The sequence below is a fragment of the Equus przewalskii genome, chromosome 19, assembly GCF_037783145.1.
Source record: "Equus przewalskii isolate Varuska chromosome 19, EquPr2, whole genome shotgun sequence".
Taxonomy (NCBI): domain Eukaryota; kingdom Metazoa; phylum Chordata; class Mammalia; order Perissodactyla; family Equidae; genus Equus; species Equus przewalskii.
The window spans coordinates 27,442,937-27,458,846 of NC_091849.1; the positions used below are offsets into that span (position 1 = coordinate 27,442,937).

Below are 15,910 nucleotides of genomic sequence, written 5' to 3' on the forward strand. Positions count from 1 at the left end.
TCTTCATAAAACCAACAAGAATACTGGCAAAATGTCAGAATCAACTTTTTGTGAACTGTGGAAATTAAGAAAAAGCTTACAGTAATCCAGCGCATGTTTATTCAAGAAAAAAATGACTAAATCTCAGTAAGAATAGTGAGCTTTGTGGTGTTTTAACTTGTGCTATTTCCATTCCTCGCTCTCCGCACTCAGCTCCACAGTAGCCTGAAAACCTACAGCCTGCAATCATGATGAAAACCAGCAACCCTGCAGCCACCGGAGGGACACAACAGTGTTGGAGTGCCTTCAAAGCACCATTCCCAAATTGTCATTATTTGACCTGTCTGATGGTTCCCTGGAAGATCCCACTCTCCAGGCTTGTCTTTATTTGACAAGCCTTTATTTGACAATTGAGTGGTCATCCGTGTTAGCTAATTGCCTTTATCCAAATGAAAAAGAAAACTTCTCATGTTTATAACAAGCAAGTACTTATAATGTGGAGCCAGGCATCTAGTTAACTACCACCAAGTGGGGAAGGGTGAGGGTTTGGAAAGGGAAATGAGATAGGGGTGCTGTCTTCCTAATGTTTACATTTCAAAGAGGTGGAGCCCAGGCCATTAAGAAAAACATTCCTGGGTGTTAAACTAGGAGAGTCTTATTTAGCTTTTAAAATGATTTACATCCCTCTAAGAGACAGAGAAAGATTTTACAATTCTACAAGTTTTCTAAATAAAATGCTCTAAGATAAGGGGGGGTGGATCTCTTTTTTGCACTGGGAAATATTAAATATTTTATTTTTAGGTTTATATTTACCCTTACAACTAAAAACTACAAAACATTGCTAAGAGAAATTGGGGAATGCCTAAATAAATGGTAACACATCTCATGTGAATGGATTGCAAGATTTAATATTGTTAAGATTGCAATATTCCCAAATTGATGTAAAGGTTCAGTTCAATCTCCTTCAAAATTCCAGCTGCCTTTTTGTTCCCCAAAAATTGAAAAACTGATCTTAAAATTTCATATGGAAATGTAAGAGACCAAGATTAGCCATAGCAATCTTGAAAAATAAGAAAAAAGTCAGAGGAATCACACTTCTTGATTTCAAAACTTCCTACTGAAAAAGATTCTTTGCTTGGGCAAATTTTAGTCAGCCTCCTGAACATTCTCCTAGGCACATCTGTGCACTTGCTTGACAAATCTAGCTTTAGCAAGAACTCTGCAAAGTCAGTGTAACCAGAACCTCCCACCCTCAATGTCTGATCACTCTCAACACCTGATCAGGTTTCTCATCCTTCATCATCTCCCAAGTGATGTCTGATCACCCTGGCCTGTCTTCAGCAAGAATCCTGATAGGTCAGTTTAGCCAGAACCCTCCTTCTCTCTGTTTCCTCATAGTAATTTTCCTTCCACTGGCCCCCACCCTGCTTCCTGGCTATAAATTCCCACTTGCCCTTGCTATTCCAAGTTGAGCCCAATCTTCCTCCACCACTGTAAAATCCCATTGCAGTGGTCCTGAATACAATCTGCCTTACCACCTTTAACAAGCATCATTGAATATTCTTTTTTAACACTACAAGGCTTCAGTAATCACAACTATAGTGCTGGCATAAAGATAAACATGTGGCTCAGTGAAATAGAAATGAATGTCTAGAAATTAACTTACACATTTATAGTCAATTGTTTTTTATTTATTTATTTTTTAGGAAGATTAGCCCTGAGCTAACATCTGCTGCCAGTCCTCCTCTTTTTGCTGAGGAAGACTGGCCCTGAGCTGACATCTGTGCCCATCTTTCTCTACTTTATGTGTGGGACACCTGCCACAGCATGGCTTGATAGGTGGCCGTAGGTCTGCACTCAGGATCCAAACTGGCAAACCCCAAGCCACCGAAGCAGAATGTGCTAACTTAACCTCTGCGCCACAAGGCTAGCCCCGACAGTCAATCGTTTTTTGACAAGGTGTCAAGATGATTCAATGGGGGAAGGTAGTCTTTTCAAGAAATGGTCCTGGGACAACTGGGTAGCTATATGCAAAAGAATGAATTTGAACCCCTACCTAACACCATAGGAAAAAACTAACTCAAAGTGGATCAAAGACCTAAGGGTAAGAGTTGAATTTTAAAACATTTGGGAGAAAACGGGTGTAAATATTTGTGACCTTGGAGTGGGCAATGATTTCTTAGATAATATTAGAAGCTCAAGAAACCAAATTAAACATAGAGAAATTGAACTTCATCCAAATTAAAAACTTTTGTGCTTCAAAGAACACCATCAACAAAGTGAAATTTTCTCCCATGGAATGGGAGAAAATATTTGCAAATCATGTATCTGATAAGGGTCTAGCATCCAGAATAACAACTCAGCAACAAAAAGACAAACAACCCAACTTAAAAATGGGCAGGGGCCGGCCCCGTGGCCAAGTGGTTAAGTTTGTGTGCTCCGCTCCTGCAGCCTAGGGTTTCACTGGTTCGAATCCTGGGCGCGGACATGGCACCGTTCATCAAGCCATGCTGAGGTGGCATTCCACATGCCACAACTGGAAGGACCCACAACTAGAAATACACAACTATGTACCAGGGGCTTTGGGGAGAAAAAGATAAAATTTTTAAAAAATGGGCAAAGAGGGGCTGGCCCCGTGGCCGAGTGGTTAAGTCTGTGCGCTCCGCTGCAGGCGGCCCAGTGTTTCGTTGGTTCAAATCCTGGGCACGGACATGGCACTGCTCATCAAACCACGCTGAGGCAGCGTCCCACATGCCACAACTAGAAGGACCCACAATGAAGAATATACAACTATGTACCGGGGGGCTTTGGGGAGAAAAAGGAAAAAATAAAATCTTTAAAAAAAAAAAAAATGGGCAAAGAATTTGAATAGACATTTCTTCCAAGAAGATAAACAAATGGACAATAAGCGCAAGAAAAGATGTTCAGCATCATTTTACATTAGGAAAATGCAAATCAAAACCATGAGATACCATGTCAAACACACTAAGATGGCTATAATCAAAAAATCAGAAAGTAGCAAGCGTTAACAAGGATATGGAGAATTTGGAGCCCTCCTACTTTGCTGGTGGGAATATAAAATGGCATAGCCACTTTGGAAAACAGTTTGGCAGTTCCTCAAAAACGTAAACATAGAGTTGCCATAAAATCCAGCAATGCCGCTCCTGTGTATATCAAAAAAAGTTGAAAACAGGCATTCAAATAAAAACTTGTACATAAACAGTCATAGCAGTACTATTCACAATAGCCAAAATGTGGAAACAATCCAAATTTCCATCAATGGATGAAAGAATAAATAAAATGTGATATAATCTTACAATGGAATATTATTCAGCCATAAAAAGGAATGGAGTATTTATATTTGCTATAACATGGATGGACCTTGAAAACATTTTAAGTGAAAGAAGCCAGACAAAAAAGGCCATACAGTGTATGATTCCATTTTTATGAAATGTCCAAAATAGGCAAATCCATTGAGACAGAAAATGGATTAGTGGTTCGCAAGGACTAGGGGAATGGGAAGTGACTGCTAATGGTGTTTTATTCTTTATTTTGGGCTGATAAAATGTTCTAGAATTAGATAATGGTGATGATAGTACAAATTTCTAAAGATACAAAAAAAACACTGACTATTACACTTTAAAAGGGTGAATTTTATGGCAAGTGATTTATATCTCAATAAAAAATATTAAAATCTATTCATTTCACAAAGGGGAAGGAAACACTCAATTCTAGTCCCCTCTTATCCTTTCATGTGGGGGAATAGAAATACCAAGTCCAGCCTTCTCTAGACTTCCTCTCTCACCTAAGGAGTGAAAGAAGAATAAAAACTAAGAACTTGTGAAGGTCACAGTCCAAGGCTACGGGCTCACTGAAAGACTGAAACCAAGACATAGGACTGTAGAACACTTCTCCTCTCCCCATACCTTACCACCACATCAACAGGGATCCTCTATAACAAGAGGGGAACATAACTGGAAGAATTACACATCTTAGAGCTATTTAAGAAGTCTATAAGGAAACTCAAAAGGGTAAGACAGAAACAAGGACACCAGTGCAAATTTTAGCCTCTGACACCTACAGCTACAGCAAATAATAAATACAGCCTAATTCTAACCTACAAAAACATAAAACCCCACACTAAAGGCCTATTTACCTCAGTTCCTTGTACCCAGTATAGTATATCTGGCTTTCAAAAAAGAAAATTACAAGGCATATTAAAAGACAAAAGCCACAGTTAGAAGAGGCAGAGCAATAATCAAAACCAGACTCAGATATGGCAGAGATGTTGGAATTAGCAGACTGGAACTTTAAAATAACTATAGTTAATATGCTAAGGGCTCTAATGGGAAAAGTGGACAACATGCAAGAACAGACTGGTAATGTAAGCAGCGAGATGGAAACTCTAAGAAATAATGAAAAGGAAATGATAGAAATCAAAAACACTTTGACAGAAATGAAGAATGCTTTTCATGGGCTCATCGGTAGACTGGACAAGGCCAAAGATAGAACCAATGAGCTTCAAGAAATGTCAACAGAAACTTCCAAAACTGAAATGCAAGGTGAAAAAAAGAAAAGGATAGAACAGAATGTCCAAGAACTGTGAGACCTGAAAAAAGAAAAAACATAATTAATATGCTAAGAGAGGAGGAATGTAATCATATAAAATGCTCAATTAAAACCACAAAAAGAAAGAAAAAGAGTGGAAGATAAAAATACAAACAAACAACAAGAGCCATGAATAGAAAATAGTAATGAAAATATGGTAGGCATTAATCCAGTTGTATCAATAATCACTTTAAACATCAGTGGTCTAAATATACCAATTAAAAGACAGAGACTGTTAGAATGAATTAAAACAAACAAACAAAAACAAGACTGAACTGTATGTTCTCTACAAGAAGCCCTCTTTAAAGACATAGATTAAAAGGAAGGAGATATAGAAAGATGTTTCATGCTAACATTCATCAAAAGAAAGCTGGAGTAACTAATGAATTTCAGGCAAAGTCAGCTTCAGAGCAAGAAAAACTATCAGGGATGAAGAGGGGCTTTACATAATGATAAGGAAGTCAAGAACACTTAACAATCTTTGATGCGTATGCACCTAACGAGAGTGTCAAAAAACATGAGGCAAAAACTGATAGAACTGCAAGGAGAAATAGATAACGCACTACTGGAGTTGGAGACCTTAACATCCCTGTATTGGTAATTGACAGTCCAGCTGGCAGAAAACCAGTAAAGACATAGTTGAACTCAATAACACCATCAATCAGCTGGTTGTAGTTGATATCTATAGAATATTTCATCCAACAACAGCAGAATACACGTATCTCTCAAGCTCCTATGGAACATTCACCAAGATAAACCACATTCTGGGCCATAAAACATACCTTAACAAATTTAAAATAGAAATCATACTAAATATGCTTCCAGACCACAATGGATTTAAACCAGAAATTAGTAACAGAAAGATAGCTGGAAACTCCCAAAATATTTAGAGATTAAACAACATACTTCTAAATAACACAAGGGTCAAGGAAATCTCAAGAAATTTTTAAATGCTTTGAACTAAATGAAAACATCAAAATTTGTAGGATGCAGCAAAAACATTGCTTAGAGGGAAATTTATAGCATTGAATGAATACATTAGAAAAGAAAAAGATCTCAAATCAGTAATGTAAGCCTCCACCTTAGGAAACCAGCAAACGAAGAGCAAATGAAATCCAAAGTAAGCAAAAGAAAAGAACTAATAAAAATTAGAGCAGAAGGCAATGAAATTGAAAACAAGAATCCAATAAACTCAATGACACCAAAAGCTGCTTCTTTGAAAAGATCAGTAAAATTGATAAACCTCGAGCCAGGTTAACTAGGAAAAAAAAGAGAAGACACAAATTACTAGAGTTACGGTGCCAGGCTGTTTTTGCCTCACCCCCAGAAAGCCAAACACTGAGATGACAGGATTGCAGAGAGAGAGAGTTTAATCACAAGGCAGCCATGTGGGGAAGCGGGAGTGTGAGTCTCAAATCTCCTTCCCCAAAAATAGGGACTCGGGGATATTTACGGGATTGGGAGGCAAGGTGGTCTGAAACGTGGAGATAGGTGATTGGAGGTGAGGAGAGGTGAGGTAATTGATGAAGTGCCCAAGCATAGTCAGACGCCATGCCACTTCAGAGGACACAGGCTCCCAAAATGGCATGTAAGCATGATCTGTGGGTAGAGTTTTTAACTTCTTGAGGTCAAAAGGTTGCCTGTGGGACATTTGCATGGATCCACTTGATGAGTTGGCAGTCTCAACCAGCCTGGAGTGGATAAAGGGGTTGTGATTCCTGAGAAACAGCTCAAACACCCATTACCATGGTGACCCAGGTGCCAGAGATCTTATCTATAGGAACCCAGTGGGAGTCAGATAGCATAGTGCCTAAACAGCACAGTTAAAAATGGATGGGTTAAACAGCTAAAAGCTGTAATCAGTAATTGCAAAAAGGGAAAAAACCTTTAGTTCCTAGCTACCTAATCATCAATGGCTAACTCTTTACCTATTTCACTAGTATCAGAAATCAAAGAGGGCCATCACTATGGACTCCATAGACATTAAAAGGATAATAAAGGAATATTACAAACAACTCTATGCCCACAAATTTGATAATTTAGATGAATTGTACCAGTTTGTTGAAAGACACTGTGATTCTGATTCCAATTACAACGTGTGGGAGTTTTTTCCACTTTTTTTGGTAAGCCTAAAACTGCTCTTAAAAAATTAGGTCTACTAGTAAAAAAAAAAAAAAAAGCTACTACAGCAAAAGACATCATTAAGAGAGTGAAAAGGGAACACCCATCATATTCGGTGTTCATATAACAAAGAGCTCATATCTAGAATGTAAAAAGAGGTTCCACTCATCAACAATAAATACACTACACAAAGGGCTCAGAGCTAATGCCTAGAGCACTGTGAGTCTTAGCAAGCTGGGGGGTGAATTCAACTTTACGGAGAGGCTCAGAGTTCCTCAAGGGAACGTAGAGGCAGAGAGAGGAATAAAGAACCAAACGCCACAGCACGAGGTGCTCTGCCTGCCCTGGATGCACCCAGAGGGGAAAACAAAGCCAGGGCCGTAGTACCGAGGATCATAGAGAGGACCGAGCCTCCGGATTCCTAGGCGGACACAGGAAGTAACTCAGGGTCCAGGGGTCTTTGGCTCTGCGCGTCGTGGGCTCGTGCTTGACTCCAGGCCATGGTGGCTTCAGCTTTTCACTTTGTTATTACCACCAGAGGTCGTCTTCAGGGAACACCAGCCATCCCCAGAGCTCCGGGTGAGCGGTTCGGGCTTCTTCCCAGGCAGGCTGCGTAACGCGCCATCTCTGTTGTCTGTCCCGGCAGAGTTGGGGTGGGGAGGGAAGGGTCTCTGCGGCTTGGGTGTCCTATCCTCCCCCCAACACGTGCACGCAATGATTGATAACGAGCTGCAGTGATGATTTGGCCCTCTCTTCGTTTTGGATTTATCACTGTTATTTTGTCATAGTATAAAATAAACTAGACTCGGATTTTGCTTGACAATTCTAGTTCTTTCCTGTCACGACAGCACTACACAACAATGGGGGGGGGGGCGGGAAATGTCTCAAATGACAGGTGCTTAATACTTTACTCCCTGAATGAACACAATGACCACTTTATGGATCTTTAGTGTATTATCCCCTGGATAAATAGTATGATTCCTTTAAAAGTCATAAAGGTTTCACTGGAGAATTCTATGACTGCTGATGTGTATGTTATCATAGTAAGTTTACTAAGGTGACAAGATCTGCCTTCCCTTACCTTGCTAAGGATCATGAAGCCTTCTTTTTCTCTACTGGAGTGCCCCAAAACCCATCCTGTCCTGCTGAAGGAGTTCTGTGAAGGGGTGCTAGGTTATGCATATACGTAAAAGAAAGCCTTGGAAAGTGGGCTATGGTGGCCCCCAGCCTCTGGCTCATGTGCTTTTCTCTTCTTTCTTCCTGTAATGCAGTTCTTAAAAACTCAAAAGTTTTTAAATCCTGAGGGTGTGGCCTTATTTTCCACAGCAACAGAAGTTCTAATGCTGCTATTTATGTAGCATTTTCTATATATTGGCAGCCAAGTCCACTTTCTCAATGATCCTTACTTGCTGTGGATGTTACCACATTGCTACTACACTACTTAGGAATATTATCACCATGGTGCTGAGTCTTCATTACCGGTAATACAGGTTCTTGACTGCTCTGGTTATTTTGCTGTTTCAGTAGTGGGTTCTCCTCCCACAGGAGTGCTCTGATCCTAAGATTCTTCAAGACTCCTGGGATATAAGACAAGTGAATCCTATCCCCAGCCAGTGAATGCAAGATGTCCACCAAGTTGAGAGAAGATGCAACCTTGACTCCTGTAGTCCACACTCCAGAGGAGGAGGCGGGTCTGAGTATAGTGAGAGTGGAGGAAGAGGAGGACCATGCTTGGGAACAGAAGACTGGACTTCCAGGGAATGTGGACCCTTATCAGGAACTTGTCCACCAGCACTTCAGACACTTCTGTTACCAGGAGGCCCCTGGACCTCGAGAGGCTCTGAACCAGCTTCGGAAGCTCTGCCGAAAGTGGCTACAGCCTGAGATGCACACCAAGGAGCAGCTCCTGATCATCCTGCCCACGGAGCTCCAGGCCAGGGTGTGGGGATATCATCACCGGAGCGGAGATGATGTGGTGACTGTGCTGGAGAATCTGGAGACAGCACTTGGAGATAAAGGACAACAGGTGGGAAAAGGGTAATCCATTGTTCCTTTATGAGAGCACCAAGGGTCTGCCAGCAAAGAGAGTGTAAGCAAGAGGATTTTATGACCATTATTTGTTGAGCTGAAGTATTGTCTTTCTGTTTTTTCTTTGAAGCTACGCTGCTTATTTCTTTTGTGAGTTGATTTCTTCATTCTGCTTCCTGTGCCCATAGGAAATTTTCTTTTGACGTTTTAGCTCATGCCATATTTCTGATCCTTTCATAAACCCAGCTCTACTTGTGTGTCCTTAGGTACAAGCCAATGCACACTACAAACAAGAAGTGCTGTGGAAGGCAATAGGACCTGTAAGCCTTGCCGATCAGTCACTGACTGTCCAACTAAAGTGTGATCCTTGGAAGCATAGTCCTCTGCAAGAGAATGGTGGGCCTTAACACGTGAGTCCTTGTGGTCTTTCGGAAACAGAGTCTGCAGTGTCTGCTAGAAAGCAGTATTTCTGGCGAGAAAAGTGCTATCTGGGGATAGCAGACTAAATTTAACACCAAAAGGTTATTTACAAAGTGAGCATATCCAGAGTTGACTTAATTTTGAATTGGGATTTCTGATATTTTTTTAAATTCTGTTATGATAGTGGTTTAACAACTCTGACTGAAAAGTCACAGGGAGCTGTTTTAAAAATACAGGTGCCCAGATCTACCATGGATTTACTGCAATGGGCCCTGGTATTATATTTTTTTAACTAGTTATTAAAAGTGCTATTATTATGGGACAATAATGGTAGCTTACATTTAAAAATTCAAGTAGTATAGAAAGTTTTAAAATGAAAATAAAAGTGCCATTCCCGAGTTAACCACTGTTAACATACTCTAATATATATTTCTAGAACTTTTCTGTACATACTGAAGTCCCTCTTCCCTTTTTAGGGCAAATGGTATCATACTGTATTGACCATATTTTCTTGTTTTCTATATTCTTGATGCTCTGGCATTTGGAACCTTGATCCTGGAGAGACTGCGCTTCCCAGGGCTAGCTAACTCCTAGAGATAGCAGAGGGCTCCCCTGGGAGTACACCTTTCATATACAAACCAACCAGTCCAGAGCCCACTCCCCTAACCATCTCCTTTATCAAACTCTCACACACCATGCCAGTATTCCCCCTGCCCTCAATCACCCTAGGGCCAGGTACTGGACAGCTAGGGACCATCTCTATAGCCCAGAGCCTGACAGAATTATTCAAACTATCCAATCCTAAGCTTACTCAGCATACCTACCTTGTCTTGCTCTTCCCTGCCTGGGAAAACTCCAATAAAGGCTCTAGACTATGCTCTCCCCTCTTGCCCTTCTGCCTCCTGATGGGCCTTGTGCTTTCTCACATGGCCCTTCATGGCATGTCATGCCTCCTGTTCTTAGGTATCTGTGAATATAAAGAACTTCTTCTTGATAGTCATTTCCATGTCTGCCTGTCTTACTATATGTGATTAAAACAAATCCTTGGTACATTTTAGCACACATACTATACATACACTTTGCATTTTGCTTTTTTTACCTAATGATAATATTCAGGACATTATTCATTCATGCAACAAATATTTATTGAGCATCAACTATGTGTCCAGTAGTAATCTAAGCACTGGGAATACAGTGGTGAACAAGATAGTCAAAGTCTCTACCCTCATGCAACTTAAATTCTAGTTAAATCACTGGATACCACAGTCTTAGTTCCTTTGTTCAGTTGCAGTGGGTGTTTGTGGCCTACATACAAAAGGAAGAAATAATATTCTTCTTCTTTTTTTCTTTGAGGAAGATTAGCCCTGAGCTAACCACTTCCAACCCTCCTCTTTTTCCTGAGGAAGACTGGCCCTGAGCTAACATTCATGCCCATCTTCCTCTAGTTTATACATGGGATGCCTACCTCAGCATGGCTTGCCAAGTGGCGCCATGTCCACACCTGAGATCTGAACGGACAAACCCCGGGCTGCCGAGAATCGGAACATGTGAACTTAACCACTGCGCCACCGGGCCGGCCCCTAAATAATATTATTCTTATCAATAGAGTTACTTCATTCTTTTTGATAGGTGTTTAGTTTTCTGTTGTATCCGTATATTGTAATTAATTAACTAGTCTCCTACTGATGTACATTTAGGCTGTTTCCAGTATTTTTTTTATTATAAACAATGCTTCAGTGGGTGTCTTTATGTTAAAAATCTTTTATCACTTGTGTGAAAATATTGGGAGAAAAAAATTCCTGATAAATACAGTCAGAGGTTGACAGCCACTGGATTGAAGCAGGAGATTCATTACATGGGCAACAAAGCTACAGCGATTACCTCTGGGAAAGGAACAGGAGGATACAGGGTGATGGAGAAAGGTGAATTTGGACTTTTTTGCTTTTATACCTTTTGTACTGTTGAAATTCTTACCATGAGTATCTATATCTTTTTTAGTAAAAATAAAGAGGACAGGCTTTGGATTCAAATAGATGGGTTCCAGGCCAGGCTTTACCACCTACTAGCCATGTGATCACAGGCCAGTTATTTAATTTCTAACTTCCAGGTTCCATATCTGTTACCCAGCTCACAGTGTTGCTGTGAGCATCACCAAAATCTGGCTGATCACTTGGTGTTTTATCTCTCTATTTCTATTGTAACAAACCACCCCAAAACTTAGTGGCTGAAAGGAACAACCATGATATTATCTCTCACAGTTCTGTGGGTTGACTAGAATAAGCAGGGTGGTTCTGCTGCTGCACATGATATCAGTTTGAGCTGTAGCTATCTGGGGGCTTGCCTGGCCTATGATGCTCAAGATGCTTTACTCACATGTCTCATACCTTAGCAAGAGAGGGCTGGAAAACTAGGCTTAGTGAGACTCTGAGATGGATGGGCATCCAGTTCTCATTCTCTCACTCCCTCTATAATCTTTCTAGCAGGGTAACCAGACGTCTTACAGGATAACTCAGGGATCTTAAAAGCACAAAAGCACCTTTTAAAAGTCTTAGTCCTTGAACTGACACAGCATCACTTCCAACACATTCTGTTCGATAAAGCAAGTCATAGGCCAGCCTAGATACTCTGTGGGAGGGGAATGGACTACACAAGGGATGAATACTGGAAGATATGTTAATTGGGGACCCTTGAAGACTCCTGGGAAGTTTTCATTTCTTTCCTGCCATTCTGAGTTTTTAGATCTGGGCGGGGGCCCAAATCCTTTTATTTATTTATTTTTGTTCTCTATGACTCATAGGCAAAAACCATTAGGGTGATAGTTCTTAATTATTTAGCACAACCCCTGATATTAGTAAAGCATTCAGTAATGTTATTAATTATTATTACTAATCTGTCATCAAGACCTCATGTGGGACATGTGACATTTAAATAACTGCCATGCTCTCTCACAGCAGGTGAGACCAGGAACATGGCTGGTGAGTTGGCTCCAAAGCAGATTTCTGCAGAAAGGAATTCCTTGGATGTGTCCCAGTATACAAGGTGTGGAGAAACTTTTCAATATGAGAGTAAATCAGAACAGCAAAAGGTCAACCCTACAAGAGGAAAACAACACAAATGTAAGGAGTGTGGGAAGGGCTTTGCTCAGAGCTCAGGGCTTATCGGGCACTGGACAATTCACACTGGGGAGAAACCTTATAAATGTAATCAGTGTGGAAAAGCTGTCAGTGATAAAGCAGCCCTTCTTTCACACCAAGAAATTCATAATAAAATAAACATTATCAGTATAATGAATGTGGGAAAGCCTTCAGTCAAAACACAGGCCTGGTTCTTCATCAGAGGATCCATACTGGTAAGAGGCCCTATGGGTGTAAAGAGTGTGGTAAATCCTTTAGTCAAAGTTCTCACCTTATTGGACATCTGAGAATCCACACTGGAGAGAAACCCTTCAAATGTAATCAGTGTGAGAGGGCCTTTAGTCAGAGGTCAGGACTCATGGAACATCAGAGAAGTCACACTAGAGAGAAACCCTATACATGTAAGGAATGAGGGAAAGCTTTCTGAGGGAGCACCAGGCTTACTCAGCACCTGAGGATCCACACTGGGGAGAAGCCCCATCAGTGTGAGGAATGTGGACGAGCCTTCATTCAGTGGTCAAGCCTTGTTCGTCATCAGATAATCCACAGAGGGCAGGAGTCTGTGTCTCTATTCTAATTGTAAGGCCGTTAATCATAAATCAGGCACTACTGAACTCTTTAGAAAGCTATGCTGAATACAGACCCTATCACTGTGTAGCAAATTCAAGAAATCAGGGATGTGGCATCTCCGTTCCCATTGTTATTCTAGGTTGTCAAACTAGGAGAGTGATCTCAAACATCAGATTGAAAGGAGCTGGGAACTGGAGCTTCCAGTCCATTGTCAGTGGAGCAAACTGCTCACGTATTGGCCTGACTCAGCTGTAGATGCTGCTATTTCTTCTCCTTTCTTTTGATCCTTCTCCTTTGTGGTCCTTCACACTTTTGCTTTTTGAAATGACTGTCGTCAAAAACCCTGAATATCCAGATGATACAGTTTCTCTCAGATTTTGAACAGAGGCCCACTGAGACTATTACTGTGCATACTACGCAAAGGAGAACTTATCAGAATGAGTGGGAAAAGTGATGCTATTTTAAAAATTATATGAGGGGTAAGCTGGTAAGTTAAGTTTAAAAATGACTGCTCAGTGACGCAGCTTGCTGTTTGTTCACCTCCCTTTCACCCTATTGGTGAGGGAGGGAGTCCTACCCTAGGATTCTGAGGATGGCCGAACACATGACACTCAACACCGGACACATGGGATTGACAACAGTTTATTAGTCACTTATACTCACAGCCAGGGGAGGAGGACAGCACACCACATAGGGCCACTCAGGAGCACAGTGAATAAATAGGGGTTTTGAGATTCAGGCTTTTTAGTAATGAGATGATGAGGTGATCCCTAGTTTCCTCAGGAGGATGTAATTGGTTTGTTTGAATAATTTCCTGGGCAGGCAAGGAGGTCAGACCTGTAAGGTTGAGGGCCAGGAGTGCAGCTAGTCCAGCTGATGGGGAGCTAGCCAGGTGAGGGTCGTTTTCCCGCTGGGTGGGAGGCATATCTGACAAGAGCAGAGGAACTCATGGTTGAGCCTTTGGATCCCTGTGAGGCTCAAAGATGTCAGGGCAGAACATGAAATTTTAGGCCTTACTGCTCACGCTGTCAACTTATGGAAGAAGCATAGTTTTTAGGAAAGTTATCACGTATATGGTTATCCTCAACGCTACTCTTTATTCATATGTCCTCTTTTTCTTTTGAAATCTCAGTGATAAACATCTCTCCTCCTGTTTACCTCTAGGGAAAAAAAACCCAGAAATACCTTTGACCATCCAGCGCTCCAGGTGGACTTGATCACATATTGATAGTGAGACTAAAGAGACATCAGGTACATCTGTAATGCTTCACCCTTCTGCCTTTCTCATGCTAAAAACCCCTAGATACTTCAAGCTCAGCTCCCTCACTGACCACAGTAGTCATCTGGATGCTTGTGTCCTCATTATGTTTTCGTTTATCTTTTCAGTCTTTGGACTAGACAGTCTAAGAAACTTTACTGTTGTCTTCTCTTTTGACTTTGAATAAAATATGCTTTTCACTATTAGGAGGACTTGAGAAATTAGAAAGTTTATAAAAGTTGGGTATTTCACTATATTCATATTTTTATGGGAATAGTACAAATAAATATCAACCATGAAAACTCTGGAGGTGCTAATTGTTCACCTCTACTGCCGTCAAAGCACTTATTTTGTTTTGCCTTGTTTCAAGGCTCAGGTAAGAAGTACTGGTGCGGTTGAAGTCTACAGGCCAGAGGGAACAGTCAAGAAACATCTATGACAAAAATAAGAGAAAAGTGGATAGAACATTAAATCTCCCTGAAGTTAGGTAGCTTGAAATTTAAAATATAGACTTTCACAGAATACTTGTACATTTGAAAACTTGTACATTTGAGGAATTTTCAACCAACTGGATGAACTCTCCCAAGAGGTGTGTTGATACGCTGAGCTTTTCTGAAAGTGGGAACTATGCCAGAGATGAAAACTGGCATCCTAAGGATCAGCTACATTTGGCAGACTTTTGTGTAGCTCATTCATTGTTTTTAAGAATTGAATTAGTTGCCAACTTAAAAAATGTAGACACTTTATGTAAAAATCTGGATTTCCATATTATTTTGAAAAATTAAGATCTGGTGTCACTGGGCCAGACCTCTGTAGATGCGCTCTCCAGTTCATTCCAGTCTCCACCCTCCAGCTTCATTATCTATCTGCGCCCTAGAGACATTTGAATTTGCTTATCTCAAGAATGACTACTTTAGAAGAGCGTTTTATTTAATGGCAGAGAAAACTAAACAGAAACAAGGGGAAGTCATCCTTGACCTTTTTGATAGGTTGTTTGTAAAAAACATGTAAAAAAAGAGGAAATTTAAAAAATCGGATATTTCTTGATTTAGTTTAAAAATAGTAAAAACATATCGTAAATGTCAATAATTTGACCTTTGTGGGCTTTCCTAACCTTAGAGCTCTCTCCATAGTGACTTGGCTAGTACACATTTCTGAAGATATTATGTGTTTAAAGAATGGTTATGGCATTCATATGTCATGCATTTTAAAGGTATATACAAAATGTAAATAAAACATGGATTCAAACTTGATGAATTTATAATCTATTAAGAAAGACAGATGAACACAAATCAAGAAACAATTCTGCCTGGGAGAATTGGGAAAGTATATAAAGAAGGTGGGCATTTGTGGGACTTTAAGGATAAATAGGATTTTGGTATTGTATCAGTTATTGTATCATTTCTGGTGGAAATGTCCACTAGGATGTCCTGCTGGCACCTCAGACTCAGTCTCTAAAAGTTTTTATCCCTTTCCCTTCCACCACTACCAGCCCCCATAGAAACAGACCCACAGCCAACAGGAGGTCCAGGAAATTGGAGAGTGGGAAGAGAGTGAGGTCAAGGCAGGTCTTCCTCTAGCTGCCTCCCTCCAAGGTTGCTTTAGGTTGGCTGTATTCCTCTCCTAAGTCTGTCAAGTAGCCATATCTTATCTCTGGGTTCCAGGAACTGCTTCCTCCCCTCATAGCTTCCTACAGGTCTCAATGCTGGACAAGAGAATTTGGCTGACACACCTATGAATCCTCCTAAAACTAGCCTTGTGCTTCAGAATAATATCTGCTTTTCATTAGCTA

General features: G+C 40.7%; 1 protein-coding gene across 2 annotated transcripts; it reads left to right on the forward strand.

Annotated features, from left to right (window-relative positions):
• The first annotated feature begins 6,760 nt into the window (after positions 1 to 6,760).
• On the forward strand, positions 6,761 to 14,420 carry LOC103566011 (zinc finger and SCAN domain-containing protein 23-like). Of its 2 annotated transcripts, none has more exons than XM_070585291.1 (5): positions 6,761 to 7,287; positions 8,254 to 8,734; positions 9,003 to 9,132; positions 12,108 to 12,195; positions 14,025 to 14,420. In XM_070585291.1, exons 2-5 carry the CDS (start codon positions 8,333 to 8,335, stop codon positions 14,086 to 14,088), a joined length of 684 nt encoding a protein of 227 aa, XP_070441392.1. In that variant the 5' UTR covers positions 6,761 to 7,287; positions 8,254 to 8,332; the 3' UTR covers positions 14,089 to 14,420. The 2 variants fall into 2 exon arrangements, with proteins under 2 accessions (XP_070441392.1, XP_008540448.2); XM_008542226.2 differs by having other exon boundaries at positions 6,765 to 7,287; positions 12,108 to 12,272.
• Positions 14,421 to 15,910: the final 1,490 nt, after the last annotated feature.